The sequence below is a fragment of the Haliaeetus albicilla genome, chromosome W (genome assembly GCF_947461875.1).
Source record: "Haliaeetus albicilla chromosome W, bHalAlb1.1, whole genome shotgun sequence".
Classification (NCBI taxonomy): domain Eukaryota; kingdom Metazoa; phylum Chordata; class Aves; order Accipitriformes; family Accipitridae; genus Haliaeetus; species Haliaeetus albicilla.
This window is the reverse complement of record NC_091515.1, coordinates 972,880-990,886: the sequence shown is the minus strand read 5'-3', so window position 1 is coordinate 990,886 and position 18,007 is coordinate 972,880. Positions and strand designations below refer to the sequence as shown.

General features: G+C 43.8%; 2 protein-coding genes across 15 annotated transcripts in view; one reads left to right on the top strand and one right to left on the bottom strand.

The window, feature by feature from the left end:
* TXNL1 (thioredoxin like 1) overlaps positions 1-18,007 on the bottom strand; it is a 184,971-nt gene that overhangs the window by 16,416 nt on the left and 150,548 nt on the right. For 3 of the 5 annotated variants that reach the window (XR_011322908.1, XM_069774995.1, XM_069774993.1), the window contains exons 1-2: positions 3,098-3,356; positions 677-773 (exon numbers count right to left, since the gene is read on the bottom strand). Coding sequence is in view for 4 of the 5 variants with exons in the window: in XM_069774995.1 (XP_069631096.1) it covers positions 677-773; positions 3,098-3,195 (195 nt within the window). In the remaining variant the exon portion in view is untranslated. Of the gene's footprint in view, positions 1-676; positions 774-3,097; positions 3,357-18,007 lie in introns of those variants that run through there. The other 2 variants (XM_069774996.1, XM_069774994.1) reach the window with 2 other exon arrangements.
* The window catches only part of WDR7 (WD repeat domain 7), a 151,109-nt gene continuing 136,640 nt past the window's right edge, over positions 3,539-18,007 (top strand). For 2 of the 10 annotated variants that reach the window (XM_069774992.1, XM_069774984.1), the window contains exon 1: positions 14,874-15,003. In XM_069774992.1, coding sequence (XP_069631093.1) covers positions 14,924-15,003 — 80 coding nt within the window. In that variant the 5' untranslated portion in view covers positions 14,874-14,923. Of the gene's footprint in view, positions 4,241-4,852; positions 6,153-6,862; positions 7,028-14,870; positions 15,004-18,007 lie in introns of those variants that run through there. The other 8 variants (XM_069774990.1, XM_069774989.1, XM_069774986.1 and 5 more) reach the window with 8 other exon arrangements.

Sequence of the window (18,007 nt, the reverse complement as noted above, 5' to 3'; positions counted from 1 at the left end):
CCTGTATTCATACCTGTCATGCACCCACAGTAGTTTTTCCAAAACTTTCCTTAATTTAGTGTCATTTGCAAACATTGTTACCACTTTGATGTTCATCTCTCTCCATTATAATTTGTAGTAATTCAAGACACTTCCTTTCAACATACTATTGTTAATTTTTGTTAACAACCCTTAAGTCAATCAACAGCTCACCTGCAACACTGTTGTCTGTTAAAAACAGTTGAGTAGTACTTGAGAGGAATCTAGTCCCACTAATCATATCAGTATATTGCAGTTTTCATTTTGCTCAATAATTACACCAATATTTGTTTCGAAAGACTTACTCTTTTTAATTCATACTAGTGCTATCTTCCACATTTAGCGGTGTTATCTAAATAGTACAAGCAGCAGGAACTGTTAAAACTGACTGTACGCTGCTTAAATGAAGGACATCACAGGGGTAACTGCAAGAATGCTTTTCTAAATAAAAGTGTTGTTTGTTCACGTCTTTGTGCATATCCTAATTTTGGAGAATTTCACAATATGGCTATTTGTGATTCACCAAGCGTGTCGACAGCCACAGGACACTACTCTCAGTCTACTGTCTGAACAGTCTTTCTTCAAGTTTCCCATTCACGACATTATCACGACATCTGCTCTTTGTCTTACAACCAAAAATATGGTTTTGAATACCAACCTGGCATTGATGCACATCTACTTCCAAAAAAGTTGCCTGGGGATATTTGTTACTCAGAGCATTGAAAGCCGGGGCTATCCTTAAGCAAGGGCCACATCTGTGAAAACAACATACAGTTTAATTTAACTCAACCTTTTGTTTGAAAAATGTCTGCCCCAAATAGAATTAGCACATTCATGTTCTTACTGATATCCTTGGTATATGTAAAAATAACCTTCCTACCTGGCTGACAGATGGTGAGCAATCCTGGTGATACAATTAAGAATGACATTGAGAAACATATCATGAAGTGTTAATTCCCACTTCCTCAGACAGCTTCAATGTCACATGATTAGCTTCACCTATCAATTAATACTAACTTCCTATTTTCCATCTAATGGGTTTAGCTCCGGCATCTTTTACCGCAAGCTAAAGTCCTGCTAACTAAAGTGACATAAGGGAGGGCAAAGAGTTGCGTTCTTTTCCTGAAATGGCAAACACCACTTTTATCCGAAAATTAGTACTAGCACTCCATGTTACATCCTGTGAAAAAATAGTATCTATAGCAATATCTGTGTATGACTTGAAATATTTAACAGTAATAATGTATCAAACCCTTGGCAATAATCATAGCATTCTTACTACAATAAATCTCACTTAATACAACTGTAACCAGTTACTACCATACTTATTTGACCCTGGTAACACAGACCTGACTTCTGCTGACTTAACTGTATCACCTTGGCTGAAAATATGTATTTGTTAATTATGATACCTTTGCTGGCATATATGAAGTGTACAGACGCAACTATTCCTCCATACGGATAGTCTCACAACTCAATTTGCTGTGAAAGAAGCAATTAAAAAGCAAAACACCAAAAAACACCCCAACCCAACCAGTAGAAACTCCCTCCAACAGCATATCAGCATAGGCTGTAGCTAAACCAGAGAGCTCTGTCAATGTGAATCTGCCAAGACACATAGCTGTAAAACAGCACAGATGAGATCCGCTTCACCTTTTCTATTCTCTCTTGACAGAGAGGGTATGGATCCATAGCAGCATAGCAAGGCGAACTCACAGATATTTATACACTAAGACATCAATCCATTAACGTTACTGGAACCTAATAATATATTGGGTAGTCTGTAACCAAAACATTTTCCTGGGCACACATGTACGCAGTATTACTGAGATCACCAACACCTCTACAGTTATGGATGAAGTGGACTTACCTAAAAAAAACCCAACAAACCCGAACCCCATAACTTAAGCAGCAGCAATCAGACATCAGATGCATGTATATGAATGCTTTTCTCAGTACCCATTCAGACACCCAGCTAGTGACCTTGTGGCCTCTTCCAAGTATAACATCTTTCACCATCTCTTTCATATCACACCTGAAGTCTTTCGAGCTCCAAACAGCCATTGGAAGTGGAATGGTTCAACTGCACATTTAAATAGGTGGTAGAAAGATGAAAAAAAAAGAAAGAGCGTAGGCACTAAAAGCTAGGACTTTGACAATAATGAGGTGCACTTTGAAGCCCAAGACCCCCAACACCATCACTATTCTCCCTACCCTCCCACAGATTACTGTGAATAACTGAATTGTTGTGATTTCCTTTGGTCACCAATTCATCCAGATTACACCAACCACACCTGTACTTCAAATCCCCACTGAGTATGGGAAAAAAGACTTGCCCCGGGCAAAAAGGATGAGGATCCAGCTAAGTTTTATGGAGGCAGGAGATGGTTTTAACAGAAATCAAGCAAGATGCAGTTGTCTCTGCCCTCTGTTAACAGTGGCTTCCTGACCTGCAACCAGATTTTAAGCCAGCATAGCGTCTGATCTCCTCAGAGCACCTGAAGAATGACAAGTTCAGAGGGCAGGGGAAGCTGGCTCGGCTGCAAAAAAAAGTGAATTTAACCCCAGAAATAGGAAATACCATCCCGATGCTGTGACTGTATTGATATGCTAGAGACAGGGAGTGTCACTAACGCTAAAAAACAATTAGCTCACAGCTCTGACCCCCCCCGCAGCTGGCTAGTGACCAAAATGATACAGCATTTTGCCAGCTAACTGCACTTCTCAAGTCCGAAGCCTTGCCTCGCCTCAAAATAATAAAGAAAAAAAACCCCCACCAAAATCCCCTCAAGGCCCCCAGCGGTCCTCTCGCTCCCGGCCAGCCTCCTCACTCCCAGACCGGGCCCGGAGCGGCAAGGCCGGCTGACGGGGCCGTGAGGAGACGCCTCCCGGTAGGGTCAGGCCCAGCTCCCGCTCTCCGCCGCCTCAGCGGGAACGAGGCCGCGGCGGGGGAGGACTCGGGGGCAGGGGCGGCGCGGGGAGCGCCCCGGGGCGGCGGGCCCGCCGCCCCCCCGCGCTCCCCGCGCCGCCCCTGCCCAGCGTGAAGAGAAACGGGAGCCCGTATCCCACCCTCACTCACCCCCGCATGGTGAACTTGACCACGGCCAGGCGGGAACCGGCAGCGCTGAGCTCAGGCTGGAACTCGGTGTCGTTCGCGATCACCTTCACGCCCACCATCCTCGCCGGGCGGCGGCGGGGCCCGCGCTGAGGGGGGAAGGAGGGGGACGGCGGCGGCGGTACCGGCCTGCTATCTGCAGCGTCACGGCGGGAAGGGGGTGCCCGGCATGCACCGCTCGGCTCAGGGCGCAGGCGCGTCCGCCACACCGCTCCCAGACCGGGCCCGCCGGGCGGACATCTTGGGGCGGGGCGGGGCTGCCTCTCGCGAGCGCTGCGCCCGGCCGCCGCCATTTTGAGAGAGGGCAGGGAGGGAAGCGGTGAAGCCGCCGCCCGGCTGCCGCCATTTTGGGAGAGGGCAGCGACGGACGGCGTGAAGCCGCCGCCCGGCCGTCAGCCATTTTAGTTAGGGGCAAGCGCGGCGAATTGTGGGAGGGGAGACGCGCCATCTTGGTCTGGGGCAGAAGGCGGCTGAGGAGGAGGGTGGGTGAAGCTCGGCCGCGGAGCCCCGCCGGCGGGAGGAGGGTTGAGCACCACGATGGGGAGCAGCTGCGGAGTCTGGCAAGGGGCTGGACGCCATTCCTTTCTCAGGAACAGGGAGGAGAACCAGTACCCGGCCTTTCTGTTCCAGGGCCTGCACCAGTGCTTTGGCCAGAACTAATTCTAGGAACGTAGGAACTAAAAAAGTAAGCCATGTTTTATCCTGCAAGCCTTCTGTTAACAAGAGTTGAAATAGAGGAAATCAGGTCTTACTGCTCCACTGTGATTTTTGAGGATGAGCAGAGCAGTGCTCTGACCAACGCTGGCTGCTGAAGCTGCCTCTGAGACCACTAGTACCAGATGTACAAAATCAGCAAAGAAACTTGGTTGTCAAAATACCCCATCCCACCTGCCCGGCAGGCATCATCTGCTGCATCTGAAGCTCACTAACGTGTGTTGTGTACTGGAACAACATAGGACTGAGGAACTGCTGGATCAGGAAGGCACCCTGGGAGGCTGCTCGTGGCCTGGCAGCTACAGGCCTGCCAAGGCGGTTCCGAGCATCTCCAAGGATGGAGATTTGGAGACCTCTCTGGGAAACCTGTCCCAGTCTTTGACCACCCTCAAGGTAAAAGTAAAGAAGGTCTGAGCCTTCGCATGTGTACAATGGCGAGACAGATAAAACGTATAATTAACAGAGTGGAAATGTTTAACATTTTTATTAGCACCTTATTTTAAGAAAACTTAATGCTTTCCGTAACTCAAAAAACATCCTTGAGCCTTTTATAGTAGCTACTTTAAAACAATCTCTCTAAACATGAGAGCAAGAAAGAATACCTACTCCTGATATAATGCCACATGACTTTGAGCAACATTGGCTTCAGGAATTTATTACTGTAGGACAACTGGAGAATCTCCATTCTCCCAGCTGAAAGTAATTCACATGCTAAATAGGCTGCTGTTACAGACAGGCATCTGTTCTTGGCTGACAGGGTATCCATGCTCACTTGCCAGGAGTCACGTGGCTGTATGTAATTTGCATATCTTTATACAGATAGACTGATATATCTCACCATTACTTTATCATCAAAAATATACCAACGTAGTAACAATGTTTATCCATCCTTTTATATTCCGCAGTTGAACCGAAATTGCTTACTAATTCAACAGCAATAAAAATGTGGAGTTGCTTTGTCTTTAGGGAACTGGTGGTATTTAACGTATCCGATATCAAGTCCCCATATAGGTAGTGTGTTATGTGCCAACATATAGTAAAGCAAGTTGTGAACTCATTTCACTATTTTAATTGCTTCTGGCCAAGAGAAAATGTTGTCTCTAGTTTCAATGGCAGAAATAATTTTCCCTTTCTGTCCTAAACAGCTGTGATGTATTGATGCACACTGTCAAAACAGCTGATAGGAAGGAGAAAACCACCACTGAACTGCCGTTAGCATCAGCGTCTTTGATGATTTGTATGTAACTAAAACCCATTACTCACGCATACGAAAACTCAACAGTAAAAATGTTGCGGTTGCAAAGAGAATAAAGAAATAAAGTCAATAGGTCTTGCTATCTGCCAAGACCTCTCCTTTATTTCACTGAAAAGTTGGAAGACAGATAGGGCAGGAATTCCCTCAAAACGCGCCAACTTAAAAATTGTCCTGGTTTTGTTATTGACTAGTTTTTGTGACATTATGGGGGTGACACTTCTCTTTTGCAGACAGTAGTTCCGTAATTTTTTTTTTTCAGTTTCCTGATACTATAGTTTTTTTACAGAGCGAAGTGAGTGTGACAAGAACTGAAAAAATGAGGAGGCGTAAATGCTCAGAAGCAGTAAGGGGGGGGAAAGCGAGAGATTAGTGAAATGTTTGTATTAACCACGCTCCAGGATAAACTAAGTAAAAACAGAAATGAAAGCCAGAACTTTCTCTACCCCGTTTTGCAGTGTCATTACTGACAACATACCAACAGGCTTTCTGCACCCCGCACGTGCTTTTGCGTAAATTTCTCCTCGAGCAGGCGTCAGAGGACAGCATTTTTCATCCTCAGACCGGCAGTATTTCCACCCCGCTGCCGCTCCGCTGCCCTGCCCGTGACGAAGCCCCTCGGTAAGGGCTGAGCAGAAGTCTCTCCCCGGAAGTTTCCCGGAGATCTCCCGGCAGGCGCTCCCCGCGAGCCCCTCTTCCGCCAAGTGGGCCCAAGCCGGGGCGGGGGGAGCCCGCCGCCCGCTCCGCTCCGCTCCGCCGGCCCTGACCGCGGCACCGCCGCCCGGCTCGGGCCCCGCCGAAGAGCTCCCGCCCCCCGCGACCGCCTCACGCAGCCGTCGGGGCAGAACGGGGCCCGGTCCTCCGCCCGGTTTCCATGGCGACGCCGGCTGCCTCTGCCTGCCGTCAGTCACGACGGCCGGGGGCTTTGCGACAGTGGTGGTAGGAGTCACGGCAGCCGGCGGTGTCAGCTGGTCGCCGTCACCGGGCGCGGGTGAGGGAGCGCGGCGGGGGCGCGGCGCCCGGGGACCCTCCCCACCGCCCCGGCGGGGACAGGTGAGTGGGCCGCCGGCAGCCTTCGGGCGGAGGGCACCCTCTCCCGCGGGCGGCGGGGCTCGGGCCGCCGTGTCGTGCGGGAGGGGGCGGCGGCGGCGGCGGCGGCACCGGCACCTGCCTGGGGGCGGTGGCAGCCTCCGCCCCCGGCGGGCGGCAGCAGGTGGCGGCGGCCTGCGGTCTCCCGCCCCCGGCCCGCTGAGGCGGCGTGGGCAGCGGCGGCGTGGGCCCGGCCCGGCCGCAGGGCTGGGCCTGGCGTGCCCTCCCCGCGGGGCGGGTGGAAGGGGGCTCGGTGCGCGGCCGCGCTCGGCTCCGGGCGGCTGAGGGCAGCGCGGTGCGGTGCGAGCCCCCCCTCGCTCCGCCGCTGCGCGCCCGCCGCAGCCCCACCGGCGCCCTGCGGCAGCAGGTTCGGGCGGCTTCACCTGGGCGGGCGATGTCGGGTACCGGCTCTCCGCCGCAACGGCTGCGGGGCTCGGGCTTGGGATTTCAACAAGTTTCCACCCAGACCGCACCGCCGGGCCGGGGTCAGCCGGGCTGTGTGTCGCGGGGGTCGGTAGTTAATGGGACGGAGAGCTCCTTCTCTGTGAAGGGAAAGTCACCTAAGGAGTGACTCTCTGCACAGAAGTAATCCGTTGTCGGAAGTCAAATTGCTTTTAATGCCCATTTTTTGTTACATCGCCGCCTCTCTGATCTGTTTCCTTTTTCTGTGACAGCCGTGGCATTACTGGAAACTAGGGGTATGATTTAGCGTTTACTCTGCAACTGCTTTGGATAACTGTCTTTCATGTGATCATGACAATTTTAAACAGGAAAAATATATGTGGATTTAATGCGTCATCAAATTAAGTGCCAGAAAAACCTGAAAACGGCTTTCAAAGGTATCTGTTAACTATAATGAAGGATTTGGAGTCCCAACTTATTTCTTCTTTCTTGTTTTGTAACCTACTACCTATACAGGGAATGGTGGAGGTTTGGGGGGGATAACCAATCTCACCTTCATGTTGTTAAATGCTTTTAAATCAGACTTTTGTAGTCATTCACTCAGCTGGGGCAAGGGACAAGCAATAATCTTTCATTGGATTGTCTTTGTTGTTATTGCCACCTGAAGATTAAGGAAGAGCTTATGTCTTAACTAGTTACGTTTCAGTTTCCATTTCGTGACACAAGTTTGCATTTGTTGAATTTATCTTTGATCTTGAGCGTATTGGGAAGGTTTGACGGTAACATGATCTTTTTATTTAGGTTACCGTAATACTTAATGGCCCATTCAAGACACAGAGCCCTGCAACAAGTATCGTCTCGGGGTGCTCGAAGTACAGATGTGTTGGGTGATGTAGCATTGCAGCTTGGAGATAGCTCTTACAGATAAATTGACTTTGGGGCACGTAGAGGTACTGGCTGCACAAAGTTATGGAGAAGCTCCTGATTTAGGGGAGACGCAAAAGAAGATGTGAGGTGATGAATTTTGAATCAACAAAGTACATGGGCATAAAAGAAGGCCAGGTACCATTAATTTTTTAATCCTTGATCAGCATAATGAGAATGATGGTCTGGCTTGTTAATCGTTATTACCTGGATTGAAATCACCTTTTTACTTCATATAAACGTAACAGTTTTGACCAAGTTCAAAACAGTAAGTTAGTTCTCTCCTGCAGATATGCTTAGTTCTGTTTCAGTGAGTAGGGTTAGCGAGGTCAGTGTGAATATTCATAGCAGTAAAATTAAGTGTGCTGTGCTTACGAAATTGGGGCCTTTGGAAAGTCCTTGCACCTCTTGCTTTTGTAGGGACACATCAGTTCTCCTTGATAGCTGTTGGGAGCTCTTTTGTGTGTATTGTAACAAGTAAAATTGAGTATCAAACTAAATGTAGTTCCAGTTTAACTACCCAGCTGCTATCCCATTTTGCATGTATATTTGTGTGTGCATGCATGCACATGTGCATGAGGGTGGCATTAACGCTCCTGGTTGTCACGGGGTGGGGGTGTGGGGGGGAATTTAAAAATGAGAGAGAGGGGTTCTAATTGCTTAAAGAATCACCTCCGGTTGTATTAGTAATAGAAAAATGATTTAACAGGAATTTTTATAAAAGTGCGACTTCACAGAATTCGATGGCAAGGTTCGCTCTATTACTTAGTACATGGATGAAATGCACACAGGAAAATTAAATCAGAATCAAGCTAAACTTATGTATATAGGGACCGAAAACGTAATAGGGTAAAAGGGAATGTGGGAAAGGGTAAGGGAGACCCTCCCGTTGAGTCACGAGGTTCAGAGAAGACCCCCTTGCTTTCTAAACTCCTGTCGGAGTCTAGGTGCGGCTGGATCGACTCCTAGTCCCAGACTTGGGCAACAGTTTATATCTAAAAGGATTATGAGTGCAATAGCAGCCTAAAATCCATTCACGGTTGAATAAAAATCACGACAGTAATTTAAGTATAAATTTGAAAGTAATCACATCTTATAATATACTTGCTATAACTTACTTACTATAGACTATTCAGGTTAGTACACGCATGTGCATAAAGACATTAAGAGAAAGACATATAAGAGGGTAAAAGAGAGAAAAAGAGAGAGAGGAAAAATAGGTATGCCTGTTAAAAATTCCCCTCGAGGTCAGTGCAAATATTCATGTCGATGCTTTGGTGTTTCAACGGGCAAAGGGTCAAGCCTCAAGGAGTGGAGAGAATCTGCCCCAGCCATGTTGGCTTTCGGTGACAGACCTCCAATTTTCGCAAACAAACAGGAGAGTTTGGGAGCTCCGAGAGGTGTCCCGCTCAGGGGGAGATGCTGGTCCCAGCCCGCTGCGGTCCGGGAGAGCTCCAAGGGCCTCCCGTAGTACCTTGTAGGTTCGGGAGGTGATTGACTTTTGCCATCAACACATTGCTGGGATGCCAGCTGCGCTGGTACCATTTCACATGCAGATAAGGGAAACTCTGAGACTGAGAAGAACTCCATAGATAGGGACTGCTCCCAGACTGTCAGGGGAGGACTGTAATAACAAGGTCTCAAGGTCGTTAGGAGAGAGAACTGGCTGCAGGTTGTTCTGAGAAGTGTCCATCTCTCCTCCCGTCCCCCACCTCCCTCCGCCGGGCAGCAGGAGTCCTTGAGACGCACAGCAGATCTCCCTGTCTCAGCTGGGGAAGAGTTCCTGGCACAGCCAAGGGTCGCTTCGCTGCCCGGCTCCTCACGCTTGTGCGAAGGGCTAGCGAGCCTTCCCGAGTTTGTAAATCAGCCTGGAGAGGGGCAAAGAAATGCACCACCACACTGGTTTACCTATCTTTTTGCTACGCCAGTTTCCTGACTTTGCTGTCATCGTGAACAAATTGTTTCTTGATTGTACAGCTAACAAAATTGATTGCATTCTTCACTTGTTTACTCATAATAATCTTAGTGAAAAACTACATTTTTTTAATACTTCTTTTTGTAAGTAGTTTTTAGCATAGTGTTGCAATAATCTTTTTGTAGTTGCAAATCAGAAAGGTGTGCTGTTAATTGGATAATGTATAAAGGCACAGTTATTCTCCAAGTTTTGTATTCAGTGCCTATCAGATGCAGGCTGAAATGATAATGATTTGTTGCATGTGTCAAAGTGTAAGACTTGACCTGATAGATTGTTTTATAGTATTTTGTAACTTGTAGATATTGTCCAAAATTTCTTTTAGCTAAAGAAAAAAAAAAAAACCAACAACAAAACCCCAGAGATTTATTTGCTGAAAAAGTATTACCTTTTTGAAAGCTTTCTCAGACTTCTGAGTTGGCATGGATTTACAAAGGGCAAGTTGTGCATAACTAACCTGATAACCTCCTGTGATGAGATGGTGGGCTTGGTGGATGAGGGAGAGCAGTGAGCGTTGTTTATCTTGACTATAGTAAGGCTTAGACACAGTTTCCTGTAAGATCCTTACAGACAAGCTGTTGACGTATGGGTCTGGATAAGTGGACAGTGAAGTAGATTGAAAACCCATGGAATGGTCTGGCTCAAAGGGCTGCCGTTGGTAGCATGAAGCCTAGCTGGAGGGTAGCTGAGCACTGGAACAGGAGTTGTACAGGGCGAGGTTGTGGAGTCTCCATCCTTGGAGATATCCAGAACTCAACCGGACATGGTCCGGGGCAACCTGCTGTAGCTGACCTGGCTTTTGCAGGGGGTTGGAGGGTGTGATCCCATGAACTGCCTGTCAACCGTAGCTGTTCTGTGATTCAAACTCATTTTGTTAGATTAATGATAGGTTAATAAAGCAAAAATATTTTGCACTTCATCTCTTTGTCTAGTGATTCAGAACTAATTCCAAAAGACTCTGAAAATTACTGACAGACCTTCAGAAACAAGCACAATTTAATTGACATAGCAAACTTTACTGACCATTTGTATTTAATAACATAATTGTTTGTTTATTTACCATCTGTTTAAAGAAAGGTGTGATTGTCTAAATATGTGGGTTCTGATAGTGAAAGATTTCTGCAACTCTGGGTAAAGTACTTAATCTTCTTCTCCCTACCTCGTTAATCCTTTTTCTCTATCCCCAAGTATTAAATGGAAAAGGTCATTTGTAATTAAAATTAAAATAATCAGATTTTTATAAAATGCATTGGATTACTCAAATGGATGCCATGATGTAACAGAAATGAGCCTTTACCATAAATGTATGATTGTCTTTATGCAGGTTTTAGGAGGGGTGTTACAATGCTTAACTAATGTCTTTTTGAATGAAGCATTCTGTATGCGTGAAAAATATTAGGCATAAAAACTGCTGTTCACTTTAAATATGCAATCCACTTAGAAGGTTTGTCCTGATGTCATGGATGGCAGCCATCTCTGTACTTATTGGTGGCAAATCTGATTAATAATGTAATTTAAATTCTGCTGAAAATACAGAAAAATAGCATTAACATGTGGTAAACATTGATAGGGAAAGGAATGATTTATTCTTAACCTGAGTTGCTTTGTTTGAAATTTATTTAAAAGCTGATGTTCATCTGACAGCCTTTAGTGATTCATTTTGGAACTGTTACATACTAAAAGCATGTATGATAAAGAAACAGTCAATTCATAGACTTTTTTTTTTTTGGCAGATTCTTTTGGTGTCCACGCATATCCTAAGGTTAATTCTTTATATGCATGTGCTTTAATTGACATAAATGTGTTTGGAAAGAGCTCTTCTTGGTTTTTACTGTCCTCTGTTAAGACAAAGGTAGATTTACTTATCTTTTTACTTCTTTCCCAAAAGACATGTTCCTCTCTCCTGGCCTGCCTTGTATCCTTCCCGTGCGCCTGGTGTACCTGGATCTGCCTCCCCAAGGGCGGCAGCACGGGGCTCGCTGAGCAAAATCTGGGCAGCGTCATGCTACAATGCTGTAATGGGACATGAAAGTACTGAAGTATTCCGCCAATCTGGCTGGATTTATGTGTACAGCTGACACTCTCTGTCTCTGTTTGGGAGATACCACTGTGATTTGCTCCAGACCAGAGCAGTCTGTAGCACTTAGGCATGCAGTGGTTCTGGAAGTGCCCAGGTAACTGTGAATTCCAGTGTGGTCACATATGGCAGATCAGCAACACAATGGTTGCTTAGTGTTCATGCACACAGGCTAAACCTAAAATAAGTTTCTTTTTGTCACAGAACTGAAATTACTCTCCTGGTTTTGTAGTTCTAGCAATATTACCGATGTTTTAAAGTTATGTGCGCAAACTGTTAGGGCTAGGTGCTGTAAGAGGGTGAAGAAGTTCTGTGCTTCTGTCTGCCTCGTCTGTGCTTTGAAAGTCATCAGCAGATCAAATGAGTTGGGCAGTGTGTTTAGTTGTACTGAAGCACAGTGTTAATTGTACCTTCCGGTTATCTCACCTGGAGACATCTCCAATCCTGTGTTCTTCCTTCCTCTCCTTTAACTTTGTTTTCTACTTATGCAGCCTGCAACATCATTATCCCTGCTTCTTCTTAAACCTTTCCTCATATATCTACCCACTGGAATATATGAGGGCAAGGAAGCCTACATATGTATCGGATGCTGTACTGGCCACAACTGTTTCTCTTTCCCTGCACGCAGGGCATGGAAATGCTACCAGCTAGAGGATTACATCCACTTGCCAGTGACAGGTGCGAAAGGAAACTGGTTTTATTGCCCCAGGGCAATGCGAAGGGGAAAGGTAGCTCTCACTAGCTGCTGGGCTTCCTACTATAAATTAATTTTGTTTGGTTGCTTTTTCTTGCTGTAGAAATCCTGGTTATGGATGCTGTTTCAGGGTAAATAACTTGAGGCTTACGAGATTTAATGAGGTCTTGAGACTTCCCATCGTGACGGAAAGTTGTGGGAAAACTTGAGAAAATTGCCAATAGAATGCTCCTGTTTCAGGAACAGTTTGTATACAGGTGGAGGAAGGTTTGTGATTTTTTTTGCCTGTCTGTTGCTGTCACTTGGAAAGATGAAAGTATATGCAAAAACCAGATGGACAGGAATGCTAATAATTTTTTAAAATACTGGAATTACTTTCCAAGCGTGGGTTGTGGCAGAAGGTAATAACCCATATGATAAAGACTTTGAGTCCTGCTGTGGTTTGTGTGCAGAAGCTTTTTGTTTAGGTGTTGTTCTGATTTGCTGCATATTAATTTTATTTCGTATGGCAGATGAAGCAGAAAAATTACATGACTCTACCTTTAATCTGTTACAGAAACAATTGTTATAAAGCTTTCTGACTGTGCATCTGACCTTTGTCTTTATATCTGTGGCTATCCTACCTAGTCATTATATTATATTATATATATCATTATATTATATTGAATAATAAGCTACTGTTAACTTTAAATTTTTTTCTATGTATCTGCCTTGTAATGTCATTATCAGACTTTGATCTGAAATTACTATTATGTTTTCTGATTGTAATTTGGTTCAGTAAGTTAGCTGTGAGTAGTTTACCATAGCTTACGAGTCCTGAAAGTGCTAGTTAGTATTTAGAGGACTATGGTTTGATCAAGATGTTTACGTGAGTCTTTGATTCAATATTTAATATGTTGTACTTAAGAAATCAGTTTAATAGCTTTACTCAAATAGGAGTTTATCCCAGATTATGAAATTCGCCTAAATACCAGCCTTAAGCAGTGAAGTTGAAAGAGTCACTTGACTATTCTACCAGATTAGCATATTATTTTTAGAGGTTTTGGATCATCTGCTAATCTGAAGAATCACTTTCTCTTTAAATACAAAGAACATAACTGAGATGTATGTATCTATAACTGTAATTGGCTTGTATTTTGACAATGTAGTGCACCTAGTAACAAAAGCATGAAAAAGGCTGAGGTACTCAGTGCCACTTTTGCCTTGGTTTTTACAGGGGAAAATCAAAATCCATAGGACCAGACAGTGGCTGATGTGGTTGGGAGACTGCTCTCTGTCTGGAAGGTCATGGTAATGGGGGGAAGTTCCTGACGACCATGGAAAGTCCTGCATCTGAAATGGCACACAGGCTGGGAGACAACGGGCTGGACAGCAGCTTTGCAGTAAAGGACCTGGGCATCCTGGTAGATAAGAAGCTGTGTGTCCTTGCGGCCAAGAGAGTTGCATGCTGGACTGTATTAGCAAGACTGTAGCCAGCAGGCCAAGAAAAAGAGAGGAAGGATTACAAGGCTGCACTGCAGGACTCTGTGCAGTCTGGGGCTTCCCAGTACAAGGAAGATGTTGATGTGTTGGAGTGATCCAGTAGAAGGCTATCGGGGTGGTTCAGCGTTTGTGTTTGCAGTTAGGTAAAGATAGAGCAGCAGAAAAACAGACATCTAAGATACTTTAGTTTTAATGGGACACCCCCCCCATCTTCATTTTATATTTTTCTAGTCATTGTGTCTGGTGAAACATGCCCTGCTACTCTGGACTATTCTGGTACATCCTCAAAGAGATGGCAACTTCCAGGTATAAGCAGCAGTTATTTGCTGTAGGCGAGTAGCGGAAGAGCCAGCGTTTATTCGGAGGGAGTATGAGAGACTATATGGGTTTGGGATACCAAGTGTCACCTATCAGGATTGTGCAAAGGGACTGAAGAAGAGGGGCTTTGACTCCAAAGATGCGAGTGGAAATAACTTCCTATGACACTGCAAATGATAGCGATGCTGTGATTTACATTGCAACTCTCACCTTATGTAAAAACGAATATGAGGGAGGGAAAAGATCCTTTGTTGTGGGGCAGAGAACGAAAAAGAGAGCCTCTGCTTTTGTCAAGTCTTTTCCCACATCCCTGCATCTGTGTATTTATTGTCTCTGGGGGAGGTAATTTGAAAGTGAAGCAAAATAGCTACAAGTATGCTTTTATACATACATACATTTATATACACACATACACCCCTACATATATGCAAAAACACCAACTCATTCTTTTACTGCGTGTTTGGAGGAAGGAAACTGGGGTTCTGGTGCTTCTGGAAGTGATAGAGAAGAACTTAACAAGCCCAATGAAGACAGGGGTATTAAGCAGGAAGAACTCTACTCAGTTTGATGTCTCCATTTTCCAGTTCAAAGTTCCAGTTCCCTTTTCTGCAAAAATAGTTTATTCTAGAAAGGTATAAATAGCTAGAACGTGGGATTTCATTTGTAATGACTCACTGCATGCTTTTTGACCATTTGTCAGTGGTACAATGTTTATTTGCTACTGTAGTTTGTCATCATTGATGTAAAAAAATTATTGATTGTTTACAGACAATAAGTGAGTTTTGGCCTTTGCAGGGGATGTATTCAGTGTTCGCCAATGATAGAGAAGGGTTGTTCTCTGTAGACTGAATTCTTCAGCTGTTAAAATGAGCTTGTGGTACTTCCTGAAAATGAAGTTTTTAATGAAGGCATTGCGGTACCATAATAAAAAACTAGAAGGAAAGAGGTAGTTTTTCTTTTTGCTCTCTCTCCCAAGGGTTGATATGAAATATTCTAAGAATTCTGTTTCTCTTAGATAAAAGTTTTGAAATGTGAATATCTGTAAGCCTTTAGAAAGTATATTGCTGTTAATGTTTTCAGTGCTTTCTCTCATGTTTTTCTGCATGGAAAATATAAAATGCATTAGGCTACTTATATGTGCTAATACTTTTGTGTGTTGTAATATCCTGTATGTTCCTTTTGAAAATTCGGTTTAAGTATATATTTATAGTGCTATAGATTTTAAAGTTTTTATAAATAGTTTGGAAGAGCATTAAACTGACTTAAAAATTTCAAGGAACAATTTTGTGCCCTGCTAGGGGAGCTTCTGTATTTATTCAAAAGTGTAGCCACTTGCATCCCTGAAACAATCAAGTGACATGTAAATATTGTGACTTGGTCCCTGATCTGTGAGCAATAGGAAATGAAAGGAATGAGAAGAGATTTTCATGTTGCTTATCAGGATTTTTACTGCTAGATTTTTCAGCTCTGAAGTTATTGATTGATTGCTTTATTATCCATTAAAACTTAGTGCATAGATGACACTGATGATCAAATACCATTTACTGTCATGAAAAATACCCTTGGAGGAAGTGTGGTCAAACAAGTACTTTTGCGATCACTGCTAACCAACGTGTCTTCTAGTCAGGGGGGTGAGAGGAATGCTCTGTGTGTGTTACCGGCGGGGGCTGCAGTTGTGGCATCTTTCAGGATTAATCTGGGCAGTTTTGCATTTCTAGTCCACAGTAGTGGAGCTGCTAAGGGAGCTTTTTGCAGGTAGCAAGGGGAGAACAGTTTGTAAAGAATGTTGTACCTTGGTTGGTATTCAAGTGCTTTAGTATATATAAAGCAAAGACATTTCTATCTCTCCCCACCTTTCCTAGTGTGTCCTTTGTTTTATTTCATTACAAAAAACAGGTGGTAAAAGAGTTATATGTGTATTTTTGATTGTTTGGTGATTTTTGTTGCCGTTGTTTGCACATTTTTGTATTAAATCCCAACACTTTATTTCTGTTTTTCACTATATTTTTATGGTTATTTCACTCTAAAGGAATAATTTTTTAGAATTGTAGCTCTTGGTAAAGTCACCAGATTCTTTACAAATTTTTCATTATTTTATGGTTCTGTATTGTGATCATCCAGACAGAACAATTGATCTACCATTGCATAACAATTAACACTACATTTACAGGCATGTTTTACAGCTACTAGTTCCAGGGTAGCTTTTAGTATGTTGCAGTAGATTAAATGCTTGATTGTTGGTCTTTATTTATACTTGTTCATTAAATAACAACTCTGACTAAAATAAGTAGTTGTTGGTAAAGATAGTCCAATTGGATGTGAGAAAAGAGTTGGCGTAAAATGGCTCTTCATAGTAAGTGAAATTACTGTTTTTATGATATGGATTTTGTGAAAAACCATAATGCATCTCTCACTTTTCAGAAGTTTGAGGATTGCTATGTCCAGCTGGCCCTGTAAGCTGTTTTACAGTTTGTAATACTTAGCTATTCATTATTCTGCTCTTGCTGTCTTCCCTTCCCCCATTTTTCCATGTACATTATCATGTTCGATTTCTCTGGCTGCAGAGGTTGGTTGCACTAGGAGTATATGCAGCATTTGTCAAAATTAATAAAAAACTACTTTCTTGTAGAAATTGCACTGTAATTTTTATATAGGTGAGAGATGACATTAATTTGTGTTGAACTCCATGTAGTATAGTAAAAACCAATGTTTTGAAATGGAAGGTATTTTTGATGCAGAAAGCACTTGTTTAAGTGTGGGAGCAACCGCTGGGAATGGCCAGGGTAATGTAAAATCAAAAAGTCAAGTTCATGGTTGGTGCAAGCAAGATCTCTGTAGTTGTCTCTGTTTATATCAAATTTGAGTTTGTCTCAAAGGACAGCTGCTAAACCTTGCATGATAGTTTTCAGTGAAACTGAAGATTACTTGATTAAATTCCCACAATTTCCATGGAAATCTGGAGCTCATGCTTGTGCTTCCTCTGGTAAAAGGGCAGGTGGGATTATTTTGTGGTGTGGTATTTGGCAATAGTTGGACAGTGGGTCGGCATGACTCCACTCGTTTGCTAGTTAGTTCCTCGTAACCATTGCTGTTGTCTGATCGGAGTATCATGGGGACATGAAGGGGAACTGGTTGTCGCAGTGGAGAAGTGCAGTTGTAGTGCACCTTAGATTCAGGATGACCTTTATTTTTCCTCTGTCCTAATTCAGAATTTTTTTTCCCCTCTTTTGAAGAGCTGTAAAATAAGTTTACATATCTGTGAACAAATGCAAATATTGCTGGGTTGCTCAAGCTAGAAGAATATGTATGTATCTATAGAAAGACAGGAAAATACATGTTTTTAACAAATGTCTTCAGTGAATCCTGCCTGTGTTTGGTATGTTTATACTCCTCTAAATCAGAGATTCTGCTCTGTTTTGAGCCGTGGTAAGTTCAGAACATAAACCTCCACAAGATAGTACCTAAGGAGCATTTGTTTATTTATTTAACACAACCATTTCACCCATTCATTTATCACTAAATGCTCCAAGCAATAACTTTACATAACTCAAACTTTTACCGCAGTGAACTACAACTCTGAATCCAGAATAAGAGACCCATAAGAAAATGTCAGTCATTCTTGACATATTTTCTCTGCTTGATGGTTACATGTACCATTTTTCAGTTGTTTCTGAGAGAGTAATAGTAACTGGAATGGATCTTTCATGTCTTTTATAAACTCACCATTGGTGCAATCAAAATATATCTTAAATTCTAGCTTTTTTATTTATTAAATGTAGAATGTACCCCAGAAGTATACCCCAAACAATCATGAGCTCAGTCAGTTACCTGGAAAGCAAAAGAAAGTCTTGTATTTACAGTTTCTTTTTCCTGCTCATGGACTTTCTTGTGTTCCCTGCCGCGGCGGTGCAGGCAGGGGGTGCAGGCAGGGGGTGCAGGCAGGCAGTCCC